Source organism: Triturus cristatus, chromosome 6 (assembly GCF_964204655.1).
Source record: "Triturus cristatus chromosome 6, aTriCri1.1, whole genome shotgun sequence".
NCBI lineage: Eukaryota > Metazoa > Chordata > Amphibia > Caudata > Salamandridae > Triturus > Triturus cristatus.
The window spans coordinates 323,196,999-323,220,524 of NC_140589.1; the positions used below are offsets into that span (position 1 = coordinate 323,196,999).

Genomic DNA, 23,526 nt, shown 5'->3' on the forward strand with positions numbered 1-23,526 from the left:
CTGTCATCAACGCTGCTGCCAGAAAGACGCATGCAGTAGCGGGGTCTTCAACGGTGCCTCCAGATAAAGACAGTAAGACGCAAGACTCTTGGGGGAGGAGAGTTTGCGGTTCGGCATCTTCTAGCTTAAAGGTGGCCAGCGCCTCAGCGCTTCTGGGGCGCTATGATAGATCATTGTGGGACTCTCTCCAGAGGTTCATTGAAAAAGTTCCATCAGAGGATAGACGGGACTTTGAAGAAATTTTGCACAAGGGAAGTCTGGTTTCTAACCAGGTCATAAGTGCAGCGGCAGATGGGGCAACACTAGCAGCGCATTCTTATGCCCATGGAATCACAGCCAGAAGATCATCTTGGCTCAGATTGACGGCCTTGAAGCCGGAAGCGCAGGCGAGAATACTAAATCTGCCTTTCTCGGGCAGTTCACTTTTTGGGTCTCATGCAGACGAAGAAATGGTCCGTATGAAAGCAGAACTGGAGACCATGAAAGCCGTTGGGCTTGAAAAGAGGAAAGAGTTTCGACGCCGCAGGGGAAATGACAGGCGTAACTACCAGCAGAGGGTTCAAACCCCTCAGTGGCAGAAGAACCAGGACCAGCAAGGTCAAAAGAAACAGCAGTACCAGTCCCGCAGACCATCCAGGGGACGTGGTAATAACAGGCAGTCAAACGCTGGAAACAAGGCTCCAGGGAAGCAATGAGGAACCGCTTCCTCCGATGCTGTCCACCGCTCCGGTGGGAGGAAGTGTTGCGCATCATCTTCCAGAGTGGCAATCCATCACAAAGGACAAGTGGGTTCTGAATATACTGCGGCATGGGTACTCGCTTCGTTTCCGAAGCCACCCTCCATCGATTCCTCCTGTTCATTCGGCCCAGCATCTAAAGCAGCTCAGAGAAGGGGTGGCGACTCTTCTGCTCAAGTCTGCAATAGAAAAAGTACCCAAAAACCAAAGAGGAAAGGGAGTTTACTCCAGATACTTTCTGATTCAAAAAAGGAGTGCAAAGGTAGAGTTCAGACCCATTTTGGACCTACGGATACTGAACAAACACATAAGAAAGGAAAAATTTTGCATGCTGGCGCTCCACCAAATATATCCTCTTCTCCGGTTGGGCGATTGGATGTGTTCGCTGGACCTTCAGGACGCATATTTCCATATTCCCATCTAACGGAATCATCGAAAATTTCTCAGGTTTGCGGTGGGGAACTCTCACTATCAGTTCAAGGTTCTTCCATTTGGCCTGAAGTCAGCTCCTCGAGTATTCACAAAATGCGTGGCAGTAGTAGCGGCTGCTCTGAGGCGGGCAGGAGTTTTCGTCTATCCCTACCTAGACGACTGGCTAATAAAGGGTCCATCGCCTCAGAGTGTTCGATCACAGCTGTTGCTTTGCCTGAACTTATGTCGCAAGTTGGGTCTCAGAGTGAATGCCAAAAAGTCCAATTTTTCACCAACACAGAGGATCCACTACCTGGGTGCAACTATAGACTCCGTAGTAGGAAAAGTGTTTCCTTCGGAGGAAAGACAGTCATCCATTATCCTCAAAGGCAGGCAGATTCTATCCAACAATCTGTCGTCGGCAAGACAAATTTCATCTCTGCTAGGGGCCATGGCATCCTGCATTTTCCTAGTGCCCAATGCCAGGCTAAGGATGCCTCCTCTCCAGCAAGATCTCGAGGACAAATGGGATCAAAGGAACTCCCTGTGGGAAGAGAAAGTTTGCCTTTCCTCAGCGGCCAGGCAGTCAGTCAAGTGGTGGCTGAAGCCACTGAATCTACAAGTGGGGATCCCCTTCCATCAAGAACCCCCAACTCAGACCTTAATCACCGACGCATCCCTTCAAGGCTGGGGTGCGCATTTCGGGTCTCTGCAAACTCCGGGACGGTGGTCCAGCAGCGAGCAGTTGTACCACATCATCATGCTGGAGCTCAGGGCAGTCCACCTAGCCCTCAAAGCGTTCCTGCCTGCGATCAAGACGAGTACCATTCTAGTACAGACGGACAATACCACCACAATGTACTACCTGAACAAGCAGGGGGGTACTCGATCCAGGACGCTCTCGCTGGAAGCTCAGTCCCTGTGGCACTGGATCCTAGCAAGGAACATCTCATTGAAAGCGGTGCACATACCAGGAGAACTCAATGTGCAAGCGGACTTACTCAGTCGTCATTTTCAAGAACCAGAGGACTGGGTACTAAACGACGAGGTGTTAGAAGACATCTTCGGGGAATGGGGGCGTCCGCAAGTGGACCTCTTCGCGGACGAGCACAACACAAAATGCCGAGGCTTCGCCTCAAGATGCCATCGACCAGGATCCCTAGGGAATGCCCTTTTGATCAATTGGTCAATGACATTTGTGTACGCTTTTCCGCCTCTCCCACTAATCCCCAAGGTGGTGACCAAGCTGCAGAATTCATCTGCCAAGATGATCCTCATAGCACCGGACTGGCCGAGGCAGTGGTGGTACACGGATCTCCTGCACATGTCGATCCGCCCCCACAAACGGCTGCCATGCAGGCCGAACTTGTTATCCAAGATGCAGGGGAAGATTTACCATCCCAGCCTTCCCTCGCTGAGCTTAACAGCATGGCTCCTGAAGTCCTCCAGTATGGACATCTGAACCTCCCTCAAGAGTGTATGTCCATACTGAAGGAAGCCAGGAGGCCTTCGACAAGACATTCCTACTTCTGTAAGTGGAAAAGATTTTACATATGGTGTGCTCAGCATCATTATGATCCAACAAAATGCCAGGAGGATGTAATTTTGCCCTATCTTCTTCATTTAGCGAGGGCAGGGTTGAAATTTTCATCCATAAAGGTTCACCTAGCAGCCATAACAGCATACAGGCGTTCGCCTTCTCAGCAGTCATTTTTTAAGTTGCAGGTGGTGAAGGATTTCTTGCAAGGTCTCAAGAAAGTCTATCCCCCTGTTAGACCTCCCTCTCCTTCATGGGAGCTAAACTTGGTTCTGTCAAGGCTCATGGGTTCTCCTTTTGAGCCTATTCATAAGGCTACCCTACAGCACCTCACATGGAAGACAGCCTTTTTAATAGCCATCACTTCAGCACGGAGGGTCAGTGAGATACAGGCCCTCTGTTCTAAAGAACCCTACACTACGTTTCATCTCAATAGGGTAGTGATGAGGACTCCTCCTTCATTCCTGCCTAAGGTGGTATCGGACTTTCATGTAAACCAAGCCATCTCCTTACCAACCTTTTTTCCCAACCCCTCCTCTCCGGCAGAGAGGGCGTTGCATTCTTTAGTTGTCAAAAGGGTCCTAAAATTCTATCTATATAGGACTAAGAATGTCAGGAAATCTGATCAACTGTTTGTGAACTACGGGGTTGTCCGTATGGGCTTTGCTGCATTCAAACGTTCCATTGCTAGGTGGATTGTTTCAAGTATTACATTGGCCTACCAACTGGCTCAGAAACCATTGGGGGCGCGCCCTAAAGCGCATTCTACAAGAGGAAAAGCGGCTACCGCTGCTTTTCTCAATAATGTCCCACTCTCCGAGATCTGCAAGGCAGCCACTTGGAGATCTGTCCACACCTTTACCAGACACTATTGTCTGGATTCGGACACCAGAGCAGACACTCAAGTAGGACAAGCCTCCTTGAGGAATCTTTTCCATACATAATCATTTTCATGATTTTCTTACTCCAAGTGTGGTACAATCTTTTTCATTTGCCTGCAGGTGGAAGGTGAGCTTGCTACTCTATTCAGTGCTTATGACTATTGATGAGGATCCCCTGGAAGAGAAGGGTAAGTTACTTACCTGTAATCCTAGTTCTCTTCCAGGGGTATCCTCATCAAAGTCATAAGCAACCCACCCACCTCCCCAGGCAAATGAGAAGAAGTGTATTATTCATTATGGAAAGGATATATCTTTGTGTTTAGGACTACGGTCCCGCAAAGAACAACTGACCTAACTGTCACCCCTGAGGCATGATGGGATATGGAAGCCAGGGCTGCCTTAAAGGCACGGTGCCAGTTTTTACCTATACAGGGCTTTTCAGTCTCTATGGTATTGTATTGCAATGCAGCCTGCAGGCTAGCAATGTGTTGTAGATCTGTGTTTCCCACAGTTTTCTCTTTTTTGCTTTCTCATGAGTGTTTACCTCATTAAAAAAAAAAAAAAAGAGAGATTTAGGTGTTTTATTATACCTATATGTATTATTGCATGTGTATTTATACATTGCCTAGCCTTCTTTTTTAGGGGCTGCATTTGCTTGGGAAAAAATAATATATGTTTATACATATACAGAGCTGTATATATGTATATTTTTTACATATATGATTTTATTATTTCCGGGGTCCCCGCACATGGGCGGGAATATTCAGTGCTTATGACTTTGATGAGGATACCCCTGGAAGAGAACTAGGATTACAGGTAAGTAACTTACCCTGAAATACCTTCCTCCGAATGAACAGAGGTTGTGTAAACTGCGCCGATCATTTACACAATGGAAGTTAGAATTCAGGGACCTTATTACTTTTGCGTATATCCACACATCTTTGAAATCTAAATTCTTCATTTTGAACAGGAAAAAAATAATTTGGAGATAGACATGACATACAAATTGAAAGTTATACAGCAGAGTTTGGAGCAAGAGGAGGCAGAGCACAAAGCCACAAAAGCACGGTTAGCAGACAAGAATAAGATCTACGAGTCCATCGAGGAAACAAAGTCTGAAGCCATGAAAGGTAATCTTTTTGTACTGTGTGCAAAAATCGGTTTAATATAGTAATTAATAAAATGCCGTTCTCTTGGGGGAGATGCACAAATTCCCAAAATCAGTTGATATCTAGCAGTGTCGCCTGTAGAATAGAAGCCAATTCTAGACTAGCAGGAAACATCTTTTGTGGTAGTTTAATGGCACACATGTTTGATAGGGTATAGTAACCATGATCAGTATGCTTCCTTGAGACTACAGTGAGTAGTCGCAGGACATCACTTTTGTGTAGTAAGGCCATATTATATTTGAATTGCATAAATAATGTTCTTTGGTGTGTGTCTCGTTCTGGGACACCCTCGAGACAAGTCAACTGTCTCTGTGCAAGATTTGCTTATATCAACATGGATGTGCATGCCAGTGGCACTTCAGATGCAGGATAATGGTACTAATGCCTTGGGAATGTTAATTTCATAATACTATTCTGTATTCTGTAAAACCTGTTGTTTGCTTTTATTTTCACCAGACATGGAAAGAAAACTTCATGAGGAAAGAATGTCCAAGCAGAGAGTTGAGAACAGTTTGCTGGAAGCAGAAAAGCAGTGTTCAATGCTCGACTGTGACCTTAAGCAGGCGCATCAGAAAATGGAAGAGCTGCTGAAGCGAAAGGAGAAACTGCTCGAGGATGTAAGTATATTTGATGCCTTAAATTGGCACCATTTGTGCAGGACGTGTATTGAATGTGTACCTCTGTGCCTGTTTAAAACGTTTTCAAAAGCGTTCGAATACCCTTCAGTGAGTACAACAAATGAGAACATGTTACTACCTTCGTTTCATCTGCGGAACCTCCTTTTTTTTAATTGACCCAATTGTGTGATCCTAGGGTCATCAATTTTATCTTTTAGAGCAGCGATCCCTTTATCTGCTGAATGTGTTAGCACTTGGAAACGATTCAATACTAGTGTTAAGAACAGTACAGAAAAATGGACATTAACATTTAGAATTATATGCCACTGATACATTTCTGTCTTAATCGTGGTGGGCAACAACTACACAGAATAAATGGACCTTGAAATAATAATGCAAATAATTCTGTATCATGAAAAACTAAACTTACCAGGTTTTCGTAGGGTGTGACAGTTGGGTACAATTAACTGAGTTATTGCCAGTTTACAAAAGTTAGTAGGAAGATGTGAGGACCGAGGTAATACTGGCCAAACCCCTCGTGTCACGACATTACTGAGATGTTAATGATTTAGTCTTGTCTCTTTTACTTGATTGGATTATATGAACTGCTAGTATCCTACATTGCAGAGCATGCAAGCCATTGTACAGATTCTTCAGAAAAGCAGTAACCTTCCAGTTGCAAATAAGAGTTCCTTAATTAGGAATACTCCTGATTACTGCCTTTTTTTCAACACATTGCCCAATTTCAAAATGGAATGATTGATGGATACTTCCAGGAAGGACAAATAATCATCATGTATTCAGTGTTTCTCAGCTCAGGCTCCATAGATGGTGACACATTAATTAATGCATCACTCGTAAATGGCCCTCTATTAACTGAATTTCCCTGTGATAACCTTATTGGCCATTAACATCTCTTCAATGACAGTAATCGCTTTCTATTTTTATATATAGTTTATAATATGGTGTAGTTGTGTGACCTCACAAGGTATTAAACTCATAAACCCAAGCTGGGTCCATTCAGGCTTGTTAGCAAAACTTTAGCTCAACCCTGGGTAGTTGTGGCTTTGAGCTGTCAGGCTTTGTCAAAGGAACAAATGCAACTCATTTAGAAGTACCAAGGCAGCTGTATAAGAAGGAAACAAGACACAAATAAAATCTGACACTAATTTATGAAAATAGCTCTTATTTTTATGTATTTTTAGATGCCAAAATGAACAAATTCCCCTGAATGTATAAATTATTAAGCAAATGATAAATCACTGCTTTTCATTCAAATTGCAAACCAGCATATGCAACTACCATGGTTAGTGGTTATGTGGAAAACTTTCATAGTTATTTTTGGTTACTCTGGCCCACTTTGGATGACCAACTCCGACCGAGAGTAAGTCACAGAGGCCAATGGGACTTTCAGTCAAAGCAGTCTCTAGTCCAATTCTAGGCTCAGTTGATGAACTTCCACAGTTCTTATTGGAGTGGTTCTGATGCAAGGCATAAAGGATGATGATCTGATGATGGGGTTCTCCAGGGAGCAATTCCTCAGCCCTTGCACATGGTAAGGGGAATATGGCCACAGAGGTCGTTGTTCCTTGAAGTCCCGTTGAACTCTAGCCAAAAAACTGTTGTCACTAATTACTGGTCCCTTGTACCAGCTAAATCAGTGGTTCCATTTATCTGAGGCTAGTATTTTTTTCGGGGGCCCAAATTGCAGTCCGGCAACTCTCCCTGGTTCAGCAGACTCGGTTGCAACTTTTGAGTATGGAGACTCAGTCTCCCAGGCTGCTCTTCACCAGTCAGTGGCTACCAACTCTCCAAGACATGCTTCTTCGGTTTTGTGTCCTTGTAGCAATAACAGCAAGTTAGCCAACTGACTCTTGGAGCCACTTCTGTCTGGGTCTCGGGGATTAATTTTCCTTGAGCTGGGTGCACCACAGGCATAGTCCTCATTACTAGCCTAAAGAAAAGCAGGTGCTTTACAGTCGTAGGTGCAGCTTCTCATTGCCAGGTTTAGGGAACTGCAAGGCAACCCTTCTTTGGTTCTCTCTCCAGTGCAGGTATGATCTGAGGTCTGGGTATCGAAGACGTTTGCATAAGTAATGCAGTCGACGAAGGACACTTTTAACTTACAGGCCCTGAGTACCTATCGTGACATATACTGGGGACTTATACTAAGGTAACCTATGGCAATTGGGTATAATCCAGTTAAACAATTTAAAGGATCCGAGCACATGCAGTGAAGCCTGGTCAGCAGAGTCCAGTGCATCAGAGTCATTAAACTAGTACCGATTAGTCAAAAAGTGTGGGTGAACCTGCAAAAAGCCATTTCTTAACACTGGTGTTTGTATAATCTATTTTTTATCATTGGATTGCTTTTCAAGATTCTTTTCTCTAGAGAGCTTGTGGATAACCTCCTTGTAATCCCATTTGTTTATTTTCTCGCATTTAATTTATTTTAACTCCTAAAAGTACCTAGCTGCGAAATGTTAAAGTACCTCTCAACCCTATTTCTCTTGGAACTAGTTTTTGCCGTCACATGCCCTGTTTGTTCGTCAAGCACCATTTTGTTCATTGGTTGCAAAATCTAAATATGCAGTCATGATTGAAAAAAGCCTACCGTCCTTTTCCCCTAATCACAGAGCTAAGAGAATTACTTGAAGGCTCAGTTTTGTCCCAGAGATCTAGGAGTATGGTCCTTATTCAGATATGATAGTTTCATTTCAGAATTCAGTCTCTTGTTATTTGTGGCTGCTTTTTGGCTTTAGTACTTGACGATAATGGTTTGGATAGATCAAAGTCAAGCGGTTGCAAAAGAGTCTTACCAATAAGGCACATTTTCTACTCTCTGGCAATTGAACATAGAGGTCTGGAAGATAATCTCTGCAAATGAGGTCAGTGTATATTGAAGCCTAAGCAGAAATCCTAGAAGACTATCTGTAGTCATTAATGATAGCAAATTTTTTGATACTACTCATTTTCTCGAAGATAAAAGCATGTTGGAGACCTACCAGGTGGATCTTATACATTGTAGTCCGCATATAAAATGATGGGAAAAATGTAGTGCGTTTAGATTGTCGCTCCAGCGATCCACTAGCTAATGGCAACATAGTGCACAGCCAGTTGCTTTTGCCAACATCCTGGGTGTTAATGCAGCCACTCGTGATTCTGAAAATGTCTGCACTGTTCATCCTTATTCATCAGTTTTGTTCCAAAATGAAGTATATCAGTAGTTGTTATTTTTACAGTTGTGAACATTTTGTTTCTGCATTACACACAAAAACAGGCTTCATAAATAAGCACAGAAAGAGCATATTTTTTCTTTAGAGACACCGCTATACCAGAGGAGAGCTTGTTATTGTTATCAGTTGACTTGAATCCCCACTCATCCGTCAACTAGTCTGTTAGTCTGTGACTTTTCTGAAATGTAAATGTTTTTAGTATTTTCACCACCAAGTTAAACAATTTTTTTCCCTCTGTAAAGTCTCCACTAAGGACTGTGATGTTACTCTGGGTGTGCACTGTCCTCTGTAATAAATATCTCGATCGTCTTTTACTTCTGTACATTTTACGGTGTAAACCAATCTTCTCTTGATCACTCCCAACTATATGTAAGATTTTTACAAGTCACTGCTCCAGCACATCACCTTAAACATTTGCCAAGCCTAGATGACTGATAATGGCCTAAAGCTTAATACTTGTAAGACACTGGTCATAGTATTTGGCTAAAGTGGCTAATCTTCTATTTCTCCTCTCAAAGTGCCTAATATTTTGCTGATACAGTGGAAAATCGGTTCTTTTCTATATATATCGACCCCTCTCTTGCTTTCCAAGCAAAATAAATTGTTAAAAAGTTTGTTTCAGTGAAACAGGTTGATGCTGATCCTTCCGCTACTCAGTGACAAAAAATGTTATCTGATAGTTTGGGCTGCAGTTAACGTTTGTCTTGGTTATGGTGATATCCTTTATTAAGTCCTCTCAAAATCTGGCTAGAAGGAGTCTGAATTCCAGTGGTTAGAGCCATTAATGGCCTGAACAGGAGGTTTGTATGATATCTCTGCTTTGCAGAATGCCCTTGACTCACCTCCTGTACCAATATAATTCACGTCAATGTGTCCCGTCTAGCATTTAAAGGCCTACTTCAACTTACCAAGTCTATTTGGCTAACAAAATCTGCCCTTATCAGTCGCTTCTCAGCTCTCAGAGCAAAGATAGAGCCATTCTCTAAATCTGGATTTCAAACTTGCTCCTTATGAGGTGGGATAATATTAACTAAACGCATACTCTTTTCTGTCAGCCAAGACCTTATAGTTTGACATTGACCCTCTAATTTAATTGGTACTGCTACAGTGATGGCTGTTGGAGTGTCTTCAGTATTCTGTCTTTTGAGAACATGCAAAGACAAGGTAGAAAGACTTTTATTGACCCTTGAAACATGTTTCCCATTCTTCAAACTGCGTTGGAATCCCATGGCATTACGCATTCTCTCTCTTGGCCGTCTTCTAGCTACAGCCAATTTCTTTGTCAGGCTTGCAGAGGAAACCCAATAGAAATGGAAGACGTCCTGCAACACCTTATTACTGCTGATAAGGAAAACTGATCCCCAGTGTGTTGCTGACGAAACGTTTCATTGATACACAGACTTAAGTTGTATATTTACACAAAGTACCCCCTTTCCAAGTCACACATCCCACCCCTTAAAAATTTGACTTTAAGATTTCTCTGTCACTCATAACCAAGATGTAAACAAGTTCAGAGTCGCAGTATTCTCTCAGTAGATGGGGGTAATCCCCTGGCTTTCTCCCGCTTTGTAGTCCTTTTGGAATGGGCATTACGGTGCCGTTCCCACAAAAGTCTTCCATCTCCTTCAGCACATTTCCGATGATTGAACAACCCCACTTGTATACTGTGCAGCTTCCAAGTGTTGCCTTGTAGTTCACCATTACATCTCTATAAAGGTTGCCATCTGTTTAGATTGTAGTTCGGCATGCATCTAGGATATGATCCTTGGAAGCAAACAGTTCCTGATTCCTGGCCTGGTATGTAGACAGACGACATTTCTGTCAATTTTCTGATGTGCTGGTTCATAAACGTTTTAAGTTGATTCTTTCCGTTTTCAACATATGGGTTAGAGCCAATTTTCTCAAGAGATTTTTAAATTGGAAGAATGCAAAGGATGGAGAGGATCTAATTTTCAGTAAATTAACACCAGCTAGTCTGCAATTTTGGCATCACTCCACTAAATAGTTGATCATTAAATCTAGTGTCTGTATTTAAAAAGCTTTCTGAATATGTCAATTTGCATTAGTGACTGTTTTGTTATAAACATTAGTTCATTGATCTTGACCATACAATCATTGGTCAATCTGCAGAATGTGATAATGTTTTTCTTCAACTAAAGCTCACATGATTCTATTTGTTTCAGGTTAAAAACTTAACGCTGAAAATAGAGCAGGAAACACAGAAACGTTCTCTGACCCAGAATGACTTGAAGATGCAAGTTCAACAAGTGAACACATTGAAAATGTCGGAGAAACAACTGAAACAAGAGATTAACCATCTCACTGAGATCAAACTAAGCTTGGAAAAACAAAATGGAGAATTACGCAAGTGAGTCAACTTTTGGTTTCCTTTAAAATTACCTTAGCACTTTTTCACTGTACAACTCTATGCTCTAGGTTATGCAAGATCCAGAGCTAAACTATGCCATATCTATTCAGATATTGTCTTTTGAAATACTCCTTTTTAGCAATACATTCATCCATACTGGCAAGAAGTTAATCACAGTGGGAAAAATTACCAAACAGTGCTGACCATTGCCTGAATCCTGCTATATGTAATTGAAATCAGCACAACAGCATTTGCAGCTACTCTACAAAAGGCTGTCTGGCAACTGGGACTATTTCTTCTGGGCACAAGAATGATCTAAGTCTATTTCTAATCTGCCCTATCATTCTATTGCTTTGTAGAGTTTGGGAGGGACAGATATTCCTCCCTATGACCTGACAACCTCTCTGGGCTTCACATATTAAATTGTTTCCCATTCTGAGGTGCCTCGGGAATTTGGCAATCTCCTTATCGGATACCAAGAGCACTACAAAAAACTTTACTCCTGCATGCAACTAGTGGGGTATAGAATGCAAGTAAAGTATTTGCAAGTAATTAACATGAATAATAATAAACTGGTCCTCAGCTCATTCGTTAAGTTTAGATACCTTTCCTCTTTGTCAGTTGTAAGTGACGCTTAGAGTTGGAAAAGAGTAGTACACAGCGCTCTGTATAAAGTTACATGCTACCATGGTGAACATACACAAAAACACAATTTTGACAGTGCCATTCACAGACATAATGTCTGTACCAAATTTCTAAACGAGAACCAGCTCAGGTGGGTGCAGTAAGTCAGTTGAGGATGAATTTGCAGTTCTGTGGCAGAACTAAAGGTGAGGGCTGTTTTCAGAATGTTTTACCCCAGAGAGAGCAGCCAAAGAGAACATTAAGAAATAACTACAAATCAACATTTGACACCATCCTTTACGTTATTGCTTCATTGTCCAAACTTTATTTATAGATTTTGTTAACATAATCTCATTACTTCTAGTTAGAGGGCATCTTTAAATTTCTCAATTTATAGAGGAGATGCTCTGGTCCATGCAAAATGTTATAAGACCTTTCTAATCTCTTAAAATGTTTTGTAATAAACCTCTGCAATCCTGCGTCAAACAAATAATATGGGTTTATGTGATACTTTTAGGCTTAATGCAATTTAAACCAGTGGGCCATATATGCACAAATCACTTCCTTACACTTAGTGGAGCATGATTACCATAAATTAGAATGACAGTTTATCAGTCACAAATGGGTCATTCAGAACCAATCCTGTTGCTTCTTAAATGCATTTCACACTGACCCTGGGCGTAATTCGCGAAGTAGCGCTACGCAAAGTGCACTTCGCACTACGCGATCTACGCATAGCACTTCGCGAACTGCGTAGTACCTTGTTTGCACTGTGCAAAATGCCGTTTTCAGTGATTGCACAGTACGGACATGTATCCGGCACTGTGGAATCATTGAAAACGGCATCTTGCACAGTGCGAGCTGTAGTTTTCTGCCGCTCAAGTAGATTTTTACTCGAGCGGCAGCTTTCTCAACGCAGGCTGGTAGTTTCTCATCGCGAGCAGTCGCGAGCATACGCGACCACTCGCAATGAGAAGCCTGACCTCCCTGCGTTGAGAATCTCGCCGGGTGGTTTACTTTCCACGCTCGCGATTGGCAACTTGATGTTGCTGATCGCGAACGAGGAAAAAGTCTCGCCGGGATGTCATTTTGCTTGCTCGCGGTCGCCAACTTGACGTTGAGGACCGCGAGCAAGCAAAAAATGACCGCACACTACGCTACTCTACGCGTGTTTGCACTGTGCTACGTGCAATTCGCGTAGTGCGAACTAGCACAAACGATGCGAGCGCAGCGTATTGGTTTGCCCAGGGGTATTTCACACACTACCTAAATTAAATATCATAAATTGCCCTGCACGCCATTTCAGTCCATCATTTTACATCACCTGTGCCATGCTGTTTTTCTGAAAAATGAACAACTACAGGATCGTTTGCCTTTTTTGTACCTACAGCAAACTAATTGTGAGTAAGAATGGTCTCCAAAAATTTGTACATGTGAGGATTTCCTTCTTTATTTTTTTCACATGTCTCAGTTAAGCCTCTTCCTCTTCATTAAGATTCAGAAGTGAACAGCTCAGAGTACATCACGTAAAACAATGTGATCTTGGCGACCATTTCCTGGTGGGCTTGTGCTGGTTTTCTGGTTTTTCTGGAGCTTTCTTGGGATTTTTAAATCCCAAGTTTCGGAGACACAGTGAGCACATTCTAGCTGAGTCTGTGGGCCAAGATGGTGGCCTTCGATGGCTGGGTGCAGAGAAAGAGTCTGAGGGGCTGGTAGTGGCAGACTACAGAAAGGGCTTGGTGCCACACGGGTGCCCTCCCTTGTCAGCAGGGCACCGATTTAGACTCCAAGTGGCCACCATGATGAGAAAGATCGATATAGTCTGAACCCCTTCTCACCATGGGCCCATTTGCTGCCTTGAGTGCCATTGGCTGCTCCAAATTGAGAAGGTCCTGCTGCCTGAGGCTCTGGGGAACACTCTGAGCATGGAAAGACTGCATTGCTTGGTGAGTGCCCGGTTGATGTTGCAGAGTAGGGATCTGATGCCTGTGGGACCTGGGATGGAACTGTAAGCAAACTTCTTCTGGCTGGAGGAGTGCTGGCAAAGGACTAACATGACACCCATACCCCCAGGGTTTGGTGAGTGACTCCTGTTTTACGATTTTTGCTACTCTTTTATTTTGATGTTCTCTACTATCTAATTGCAGTTACTCCTGTTTTATTATTGTGTTGCTCTTATTTTGATGCTCTTATATAATTTCTATTTGACTCCATACCCTTCCTCTTTCTTTCTCACACTACCTCTCCCCCGAAGTTTCTCTTTTTCTCCAGTATTCACCACCCTCATTTCTGCTCCCCTTTCCCCCTTCTACTTTACCCCTACCCCCACTAGCGCCCGACTATATCCTTGGTTTTCTCAAGTTTGATGTTCCTTCACAGAAATGCGCCTCATCTATATCGCCTTTAACAAACCCTCTCTTTCTCACTGAACTCTGACCCTCCACTCCATTTTTAGATCTTCCCACCAGGTATCTTACCCACCACAAGCTTATTCCCTTCTCTTTATTCTTTCTTCCCCCCTCCTTCTCATTACCCCTAGTCCTCATCTATGTCTGAACATGTCCCCCCCTATTCCCTTCCTCTCACCTCCTGACCCTGCCCTCTTCAGATATGGCCACAACTCATCGACCATCTTACACCCCTCCACTATTTCCAAAAGACGGCAAGAAAAACTTTAAACATGGGTTATTGACATTTTCCTTCTCCACCTTACAGTCTCCAAAGCAAGCAAAATCCCATATGGATTACAATTATCTACCTCCCCATCCCCAGTCTTTCCCTGCGAAATTGACATTTCCATTTTCAAAACTGGTAATATCCTTATTCAAGCCTCTGAATACCACCTCAACATCTTTGAGCACCATTTCATTACCCTTGCCGAACTACTATCCAATCCAGCTCCTAACCCTTCTTCAGCCCATTTGTCTGACACACCTATCTTCTCTCCCTCCACCATGATGCTGACCCCCCTCCCTCCTAGACTTCTCAACTGCTAACACAGCCACCCAAAACCACGCTCTCTGGCAAACAACCTCGTCAAACCCCTCACGCTACCTCTAACCTCTCTCCTACCGCCCTTCCCCCACAACGAACTTCCAATTATATCCCCCCTGCAACAATATCCCCCTCTCTGAATTGCCCCTCTTCCCTCAAACGGACTTAACTTCCCCACACATCCCTCTCCCCTTCTTTTCATCTCCTTCCTCATGCCCTGACTCTATGAATGACCCATCCTTCTCCACATTTATCAACCTGAGCGCTCCTCTGACTCCCCCTCCCGACATCCCTCCCATCTCCACATCAGTCTTTCTCCCCCGACTGACAACAAACCTACTCTACCCTCCTCACTTGAGCTCCCCAACAACCTGAACACTCCTCTGACCCCTCTCCCATTATCCCCCCTCCCTCCACATCAGACTTTCTCCCCATATCGATAACGTATCTACCCTTCCCTCTTCACCTGAATTCCTCCTCATTGCCCAGACACTGTCTAACATTGAACGCAACCTCTCAACCGTGAAGTCTGAACTTACTCGACTTAGAAAGGACTTTAACACCCTCAACTCCAGGACTTTCCACAATCGTACTGCTTCCAAAACATAGCTTAGTCCCGTTAAATATGGCTTCATAGTTCCTATTCCGCCTCAGGCCCCCTGTGATTTGGTCACATTAACAGAGGATCGGGGTAACCATGTATTGGAGGCTTCCCATACTATTACACAGGATCATGTGAATCCAGGTCTAACCGTCGTCTCCTGGAATATAGTGGGGCTTCGCTCAAAGGTAGCTTCATCTGACTGGTCAGATTTTATTGAAAACTTTGACATATGTATCTTCCAGGAGACTTGGTCCCTCGAAAGTTTTTCGTCGAGGGTACTTAAACTTCTCAAAGCCGGCTGTTGGTGGCATTAAAGGTAGACCCTCTGGAGGACTAACAATTTGGGTGAGACAAAATGTGGGGTATAGGGTGGAGGAAGTATTGATCAACAGTCCTGACATACAAGCTATCCAGTTATGTTCACTTCACCAACCGAAAGTGATTGTGTTAAATGTATATGCTAGAGGCACAGTGGGAGGAAAAGTGTCAGAAACTGTATCCCAACTTGATACCTTTGTAGATGAGATTAGAGGCAAATACAATATAATAATTGCTGGTGATATTAATTGTTGCTTTGACCCCCTGGATTTAGAAGACTGTCATCTTGGTGAAGAAGACTCCCCCCAGTGGAGTTTACCTATTCTGACCCTTGACCCAATAAAGAAATGGACTGCAGCTGCACTCCAATTGAAAAGTCTGTGTTTGGAGAAGGGTTTAAGAGCAGTGAATGGGAGGTCCAACTCTGACAGTAGGGGAGCCCATACATTTTCTAGTGGACCTAAAAGGAGCCGAATAGATTATTTTCTTATTAGCTTGGAGTTGTGGCCTCTTCTTATTGATATGGAGGTTCGAGACAGAACAGAAAGTGATCATAACCCCCTGCTATTATCCCTACGGTTGCTAGACCTACATACCATGTCTCATCCGTTGGAGTATGTCACAGCGGATGTTGCCCTTACGCAAGATATGAGAAGATTAAAATGGTCAATGCTTTCTGACAATAGCACCATATTAGAGCAGATGACAGCTGAGGTCGAGAACACATTAGCCGTTCTTGCAAACTTGGAAACTCAGGAAGCAATTAACCAAAATATTCCACAGGTGCATGATTCTCTGTTTGCCAACCTAAAAACCTTTTTTATTAAACAAGGAAAGTCTAAGAGACACGTTGCCCCTAAATCTGCTAAATGGTACAACAAGGCATGTAGAGTAGCCTATAAAAATCTGTCTAAAGCTATTAAATCGAGAATATACCCAGACGTAAGGTCTGCAAGGTCTCTATATAAAGCTACTCAGCTCAAAGCTAAAAAAGAGGCAGATGACCAACGTTGGCGTGACCTCCTCTTAGCTAGTAAGGAAAGGGGTATGCAGAAGTTTTGGGAACTTGTTAAATGGGGTAAAGGTGAGATAAGTAAAATACCCCATAACTTTGTAGCCCCCGAACAGTGGGTGCACCATTTCCAGGCGCAATTTAATTCTCCAAGTGCTATTATAGCTCAACCTCAAATACAAAAGTCCGATTTAGTTGTAATCTTTAATAGGGCTGAGGTGGAAAAAACTCTAAAATCTGTTCCTAAGGGAAGAGCTCCCGGACCGGACTGTATTCCAGCGGACCTGTTTTTATTTGATCAGGATAACTGGGTTGAATATATTTTAATACTCACAAATGCAATAGCCAGTGGTGCCCCAGTCCCCGAGACCTGGCGCGGAGCAGAAATTCTCCCAATTTATAAAAAAGGAGACCGCGCTAACCCTAGCAACTATAGGCCTATTAGCCTGATTGATTCAATGCAAAAAATTATGGCAAGGTTAGTGTTAAGTCGTATCCAGTCCTGGATCGATGACAAAGGTATAATGTCCCCGTTACAGGCTGGTTTTCGTTCACACGTCAGTACCATAGACCAAGTGTTCAGGTTCATATTAATTTACTGGCGCGTGGCAATCATCGCAGGCGGTACGCGTTACGCGGCCTTCATTGATCTTAAATCAGCATTTGATCTAGTTCCACGCTCCAAGTTGTGGGGGGCTCTGGAGGCCATGGGCATGCCACCAGAATTGTTATCTCTGGAGGTCAAGTTACATGAGTCGAATTACGCCCAAGTAAGGTGGGGATCCCAGGGCAAGACTACGGAAAGATTTTTGGTATCTAAGGGGGTTCGCCAAGGATGTGTCATGGCTCCAACCCTTTTCAGTCTATTTATTAATAGGGTTGTTAACTACTTCACCTCGTTTCCAACTGACGCTCCAACTCTTGCAGGTGTGAAGGTCCCCTTGCTTATGTTTGCAGATGACACCCTGATTATTTCAAAAACACTAAAAGGGTTGCAAAGGGCATTAATTCGATTTGAGGAATTTTGTGCAGACCATGAGTTGTTGATAAATGTGGACAAAACCAAATTCATGGTCTTGCACAAACCTAAATGGATTAGAGGAGACGTATACTTGAATAACACCAAATTAGAACAAACTGATGTCTTCACCTACCTGGGGGTAACCCTGGGCAGAAAATTAAACTGGCAACCCCAGATCGATTTGATGGCCCTTAAGCACGCCCAATTAGCTGGTGTGCTGGGGAAAGAACATAACCTATCACAGACCAAGCCGGTAGGACCAGCACTTCAGATTTATAATACCAAGGTAAAAGGGTCAGTTCTATATGGTGCAGAATAATGGGGTTTTGACAAAATAACCCCTTTAACCGTGGCACAGAATAAACTCCTTAGAGCTCTAACCGGTCTCCCTCAATCTACTCCCCTGAAACCCCTTTACTTAGATCTTGGGTGTCACACGCTTGAAGAGGCAGCACGATTTAGACCAGTTGCCTTCTGGAGAAGACTATGGTCAACTCCGGAGTTGGTAGTCTATGCCAACGCATTGAAAGATGTTATTGGAGCCGACACATCCCACTAGATTCTTTGGTTACAAAAGGTCAAAAGTGGACTACAGGGTATGGGTCTAAGCCATTTATGGGAGGATCCTGTTGGTAATTCCTTCTCCTCTAAGAGGACCTTTAAAGAAATTAATTGGAATATGGTTAGAACTAAGTCAGCACGTCTCTCTACTAATACCTCCTACTGGGATTTTATAACAAAACCAGGTGACAAAAAACTCTATTTCCAGTTTAGAGTAGGTACCCTTCCGGTTAAAGCTTTCACCTGTAAATGGAAGAGTGTACTGGGTAACACATGTGTTTTCTGTCCTGAGCAGCCAGAGACAGATCCCCATATATTTTTCACCTGTCCGGCGTATAAATCTCCCAGAGCTAAATGGATTAAAGTCTTATGCTCTAATATGGGCACTTGATCTTGTGCCACTGCTCTCCGTATATTAACATCAAATACCGAGGAGCATATTGTGATAGCCGTGTCCAAATTTTTGAGTTGGGTGTGGAAAATAAGGGCAATTAAGATGAAGACAATCTGAGCATGTGCTGGCTTTTTAGGATTAAGTCAAACTATCCATAGGTCTAGGGGTTTTGGGTACTAGCCGAATCCCCTCTTCTCCCATCCCCCCCAGACTCCCAGCCCAACTTACCATCATCCACTCTGTCTCCCCCATCAAAGACAACCCTAATCCCCTCTACTGCATGCTCATCAACTGCCGCTCGGCTGTTCGACACGCGACGGAAACATCAGAAACCATCCTAAGTGAAGATATCGACATCACCTTTCTTACTGAAACCTGGCTTAATGACCACTCGACGTCCATCCTTGACTTACCCCTCCTGATTACTCTATCATTAGGAAAGATAGACCTGACAGAATAGGGGGTGGATTAGCTATAATCCATAAAACCGAACTTCAAATCTCTCTTGTAAATAACTGAGACCACCCTATCTTTGAATACCTGGCCGCGGAACTCTCTGTGCAGGGTTCCTCCACTGTTCTTCTACATAATATCTGCCACCCTCCCGGCGATCCTCTTCTCTTCTCTTCGCTGAAGAGCTATCTGACTTTATCACACAATCCTCGTTTTCTAACTCCAAAAACCTCTTCTTGGGAGATTTTAAACATCCATTGGAACAATGTTGATGATTCCACAGTTATCCACCGCACTAATCTTGTAGAGATAAACGACCTTACTCAACTAGTTCACTCTCCTACTCACACCAAAGAGGCCACTCTCGACGCCAACAATGACTTGGCCTCCCTCTCCAACATCATCCCCATCGACTGATCTGATCATCAACACATTCTGTTTAAGATTACTGCCACTCCCCTACTCCCTCCCCCCACACTAAAATTGTCAACCCCCTGAAATAGTCCAGAAATCTTACCCTAATCCCTCCCGGTGGACTTGAATCTAAACTCCAAGCACAACTTCTTCTTACCCCTACCGCCCTAAATGCCAACAAACTCACAGAGTTTTTCAATAAGACCGTCACTGATGTCTTAGACCCACTAGCCCCTCCTAAACTAAAAAAGCAAATAAATATCCACTCCAAATCTTGGTTCAACACTGAGCTTAACAGCGAAAGACTCTCCCTTAGACTGGCAGAAAGAACTTGGAGGCAACACCCCTCTCCCTCCCATCTTGCCTGCCTCCAAGCCGCGGGATCCACTTACAAGAAACACATTTTCAATGAAAAGGCAGCCTTCTTCCAAGCACAACTGGATCGTGCCAAAAATAGACCCAGAGAACTATTTAACATTGTTAAAAAACAAACTTATTCTTCCCCCCCTCAAGCAGACAGCCTCAACTGACAGATGTGAGGAAATTGCCGACTTCTTCTCTGATAAAATCGCCAAAATAGATCAATCCTTCCATCTAACACAGATCCCACCCAGCCCCTTTTTTGCTGTTGATGCTTCCCTAGACTCTTCTCCCTTGCTTTCTCTACCCCCTGATTCCTCCCCTCACTGGCACGATAAAACCCCTCCAGACTCCAGACCTCCCAACTCACTGCTGAAAAACAACGCATTTCTGGGGAAATTTTCACCCCGTGACTGATCGTGAAGTCTCTAATATCATTGCCAAACTAAAGCCGAGTTCACACACAAAAGACACGCTCCCCTCTAACCTTGTTCAAGATTTAAATCGCATCATTTCCCCTTACTGGACTACTATCATCGACACCTTCTTTGCCACAGGATGTGTCCTTGATTCCCTCCAACTTGGACAAATCCCCCCCATTCTTAAAAACCTCACTGCTGACCCTAATGACCTGAACAATCTTCGCTCTACTACTAACCTCCCCTTTCTTTCAAAAGCCCTTGAAAAATGTTATCTACTCCAACTAGACAAACACATTAGCAACTTAAACTTACTGGACTCCCTGCAATCTGGTTTCAGAAAAGGCTACAGCACCGAAACAGCCTTGATTAGTATAGTGGATGACAGCCATTGTTCCCTTGATAACGGTGTATCCTGCCTACTGACTCTCCTTGACCTCTCTGCTGCTTTTGATACTGTTAACCTCTCTGCCCTACTAAACTCGCTCCAAACTTGCTTTGGTCTCAACGGTCTTGTCTTCAAATGGTTCTCTTATCTCCAACACAGAACACAAAAAATCAAAATAAATGACTGCCTATCAAACCCTTCGCTTGTCTCCCTAGGCGTCCCTCAGGGCTCTATTCTCTCCCCCTCTCTCTTTAACCTCTTCATGGAACCCCTCACCCTGATTCTGAAACTAGCTGGAATCAGCTATCCCCTCTATGCTGACGATACTCAACTTTACTATCAGATTAGATCCCACTCTGATGTACTTTACCTAAACAACACCCTGAGTAAGATCCAATCCTGGTTCCACCCCAGTCATCACAAAGTTAACCCTAAAAAAACTGAAATCATTCTCTTCTCACCAAAAAGCAACCGGCTTCCCAATGAATCGTGGATTTCTGACCTCAATGCCCTCAATTGTTCTCTTTCCTTATCTAACTCCGTGAAATCCCTTGCTATCTCCATTGAAAAAAAACTTACTCTCAATGTCCACATAAAAAAAACTCAGCTAAAGGAGCTCTCCTCACTCTCCGTCGTCTCAAGAAAATCAAACCCTTCATCCCTGCTGACGACTTTAAATGGGTTGTACAATCCCTAGTCCTTTCGAAAATTTACTATGGTAACGCCATCCTCACAGGAACACCTAAAGTGCACCTAGCCCCCCTCAGATCTCTGCTCAACCTAGTGGCCAGACTAATCACTGATTGTAAACGCTTTGGCCACATCTCCCCAGCCCTTAAAGCCCTTAATTGGCTACCCGTTGGCGATCCTTCTACAAGACAGCATGCATTACTCACAAAGCTCTCCATCAAAAAACCCCGCTGTACCTAACAAACAAACTCAAAAAGCGGGCTGCTCCAGACCGATGAGAAGCACTAATACTCTCCTCCTCGTTCTCCCCCCCCCCCCCCCGTTAAATAAGAAAACCACACAAACATGCTCCTTCTCTGGAAACGCCCCGATCATCTGGAATTCTCTACCAAAGGACCTGCGATGTTACCCCTCCTACCTCAGCTTTAAAAAAGACCTGAAACAACTCCTTCTCAGCAAATACTGGGGTCCTTAACCACACTATTGTCCTCACACTCGTCTGCTCTGTTCCGTTCTCTCTCATTTCACTCCGACCTCTGTTTTCCTATATTTCACCTTCTGTTTTCTCTCTTCCTACCCCTTCTTACCCCTCTCCTACACTTCCCCAGCTCATCCAAAGGCATCTTTCTACACCTCAACCACTTTCTGTCTAATCTCCCCTCGACCAGCAGTTCCCTCCCAATGATTTTTTACCCCCCCCACTCTATGCTGTACCTTATCTTCACTTCCTGTTTTCTGCGTAATAATTGCTTTCCCTGGCTGACATTCTAATGAACATTTCTTTTGTGCCTTTTTTGTTAATTAAATTCATTTTTATCGTCCTGTTTAATAATATTTTGGATTGACAATCCGTTTTTTGATCCTGTTATGTTACTGTAATGTTATTTTCTCATGTAAAGCGCTCTGATACTCCTGGGTCGAGCCAGCGCTATATAAAACCTTTCAAATAAAAATAAATAAATAAACTGCTCCTGCTGGCAAACCTTAGGTGGCTCATTGCCTATGTACCGGCCGGGACTGAAGAGGCCGTCTGACTGCTGGGGCCTGAATTGGTGGGGTGCGGGCCCCCGGAACAGCTGTGCTGCCCGAGGCCATGGAGGCAGAGTAGCAGCCATGGAACGCTGAGCCGCAGCATGCGACAGATGATTTAGTGCCCTGAAGTAGAGTGTAGAGGGGGCCGGTTGATGCACTCTGGGGCTAGAGAATCTTAGAGGGGGTCAACACCTCTACTGAAGTCCTTGAATCTAAAATTGATAAGGTAGTGATAGACGTAAGTGTCCTCCTCGATGATCATCTCCGATTGGTGGACAAGGTAAAGCTTCATGAAGACGCAATAGGTAGATGCACTTAATGATGACTGATCTCTAGAAACGGGTAGCTGTCCTTAAGAGTAGGGTCGCACACCTGGTTAAGAGGCACGGAGGACGTAAAAGGAAGCAGCCATGGTGAAATCAGAGTGACTTGCCTCCCTGATAATGTGGAGGGCAAAGACCTGATACTTTTCTCCGAGACCTGGTTGTTAGCAGAGGTCGCCCCATAGGGGATGTCCCATTTTTCTCGCTAGCGCATGCCCATAGGGCCCCTGTACGCCACCATCCACCAGGGTCCTCATCCACACCTATGGGGTACCACCTCCTCCACTACAAGGACATACACCTGATCATCCAGAAGGCGCAGACCAATGCCAATTTGCAAGTGGAATTCAGCCCAGCAGGTATGGTGGACCTGACCTCCAACATATGCTCCTCGTCGCCGCAATGTCACAGTGACCACCAGAGGACATACAACTGGATGGTTTCACAATGGATTAATCCTGTGAGGAACATCAGTACAGACCAATCTTGACCCCCTCAAATGATGGATGACCTGCAAAGAAGCCACATGCTGGTGACTTGGGAATGTATAGTAGAGCCAATGACTTGGGATGGCACTGCTCCTGATGCGGGTCCCAAGCATGCACACTGAATCACCCTGGGCACCTTATTTAGAAGACTACCACACACACACACACACACACACACCCCCTACTGACTTTGTGGTCGGTGCCTAGGCGGGCTGGGTACTGATGACCCCTGGCAGATGACCTCCTGCCCCATTGACTCCTGGACACAGGTGCTTGGGAGGACGAATAGACTATTGGTAAAGTTGCCTAAGTTTGGCCAGTTGACACTGGGGTGCGGGAGTTGGGAAGTGTTTAAGTGGTGTTCCACTATGCTGCACACATGAATGAGACCTGTTCAACTCACAAAACCTCCCTTACGTACCATATCATAACACCGACGTGGCAGACGCACCAGGTAAGTACAATATACTAGCTT

At 44.0% G+C, this 23,526-nt stretch overlaps 1 protein-coding gene across 5 annotated transcripts in view; it reads left to right on the forward strand.

Moving 5' to 3' along the window:
* ROCK2 (Rho associated coiled-coil containing protein kinase 2) overlaps positions 1–23,526 on the forward strand; it is a 531,243-nt gene that overhangs the window by 397,028 nt on the left and 110,689 nt on the right. For all 5 annotated transcript variants that reach the window (XR_014962943.1, XM_085610696.1, XM_085610694.1 and 2 more), the window contains exons 17-19: positions 4,537–4,696; positions 5,192–5,352; positions 10,772–10,956. Coding sequence is in view for 4 of the 5 variants with exons in the window: in XM_085610696.1 (XP_085466822.1) it covers positions 4,537–4,696; positions 5,192–5,352; positions 10,772–10,956 (506 nt within the window). In the remaining variant the exon portion in view is untranslated. The remainder of the gene's footprint in view (positions 1–4,536; positions 4,697–5,191; positions 5,353–10,771; positions 10,957–23,526) is intronic.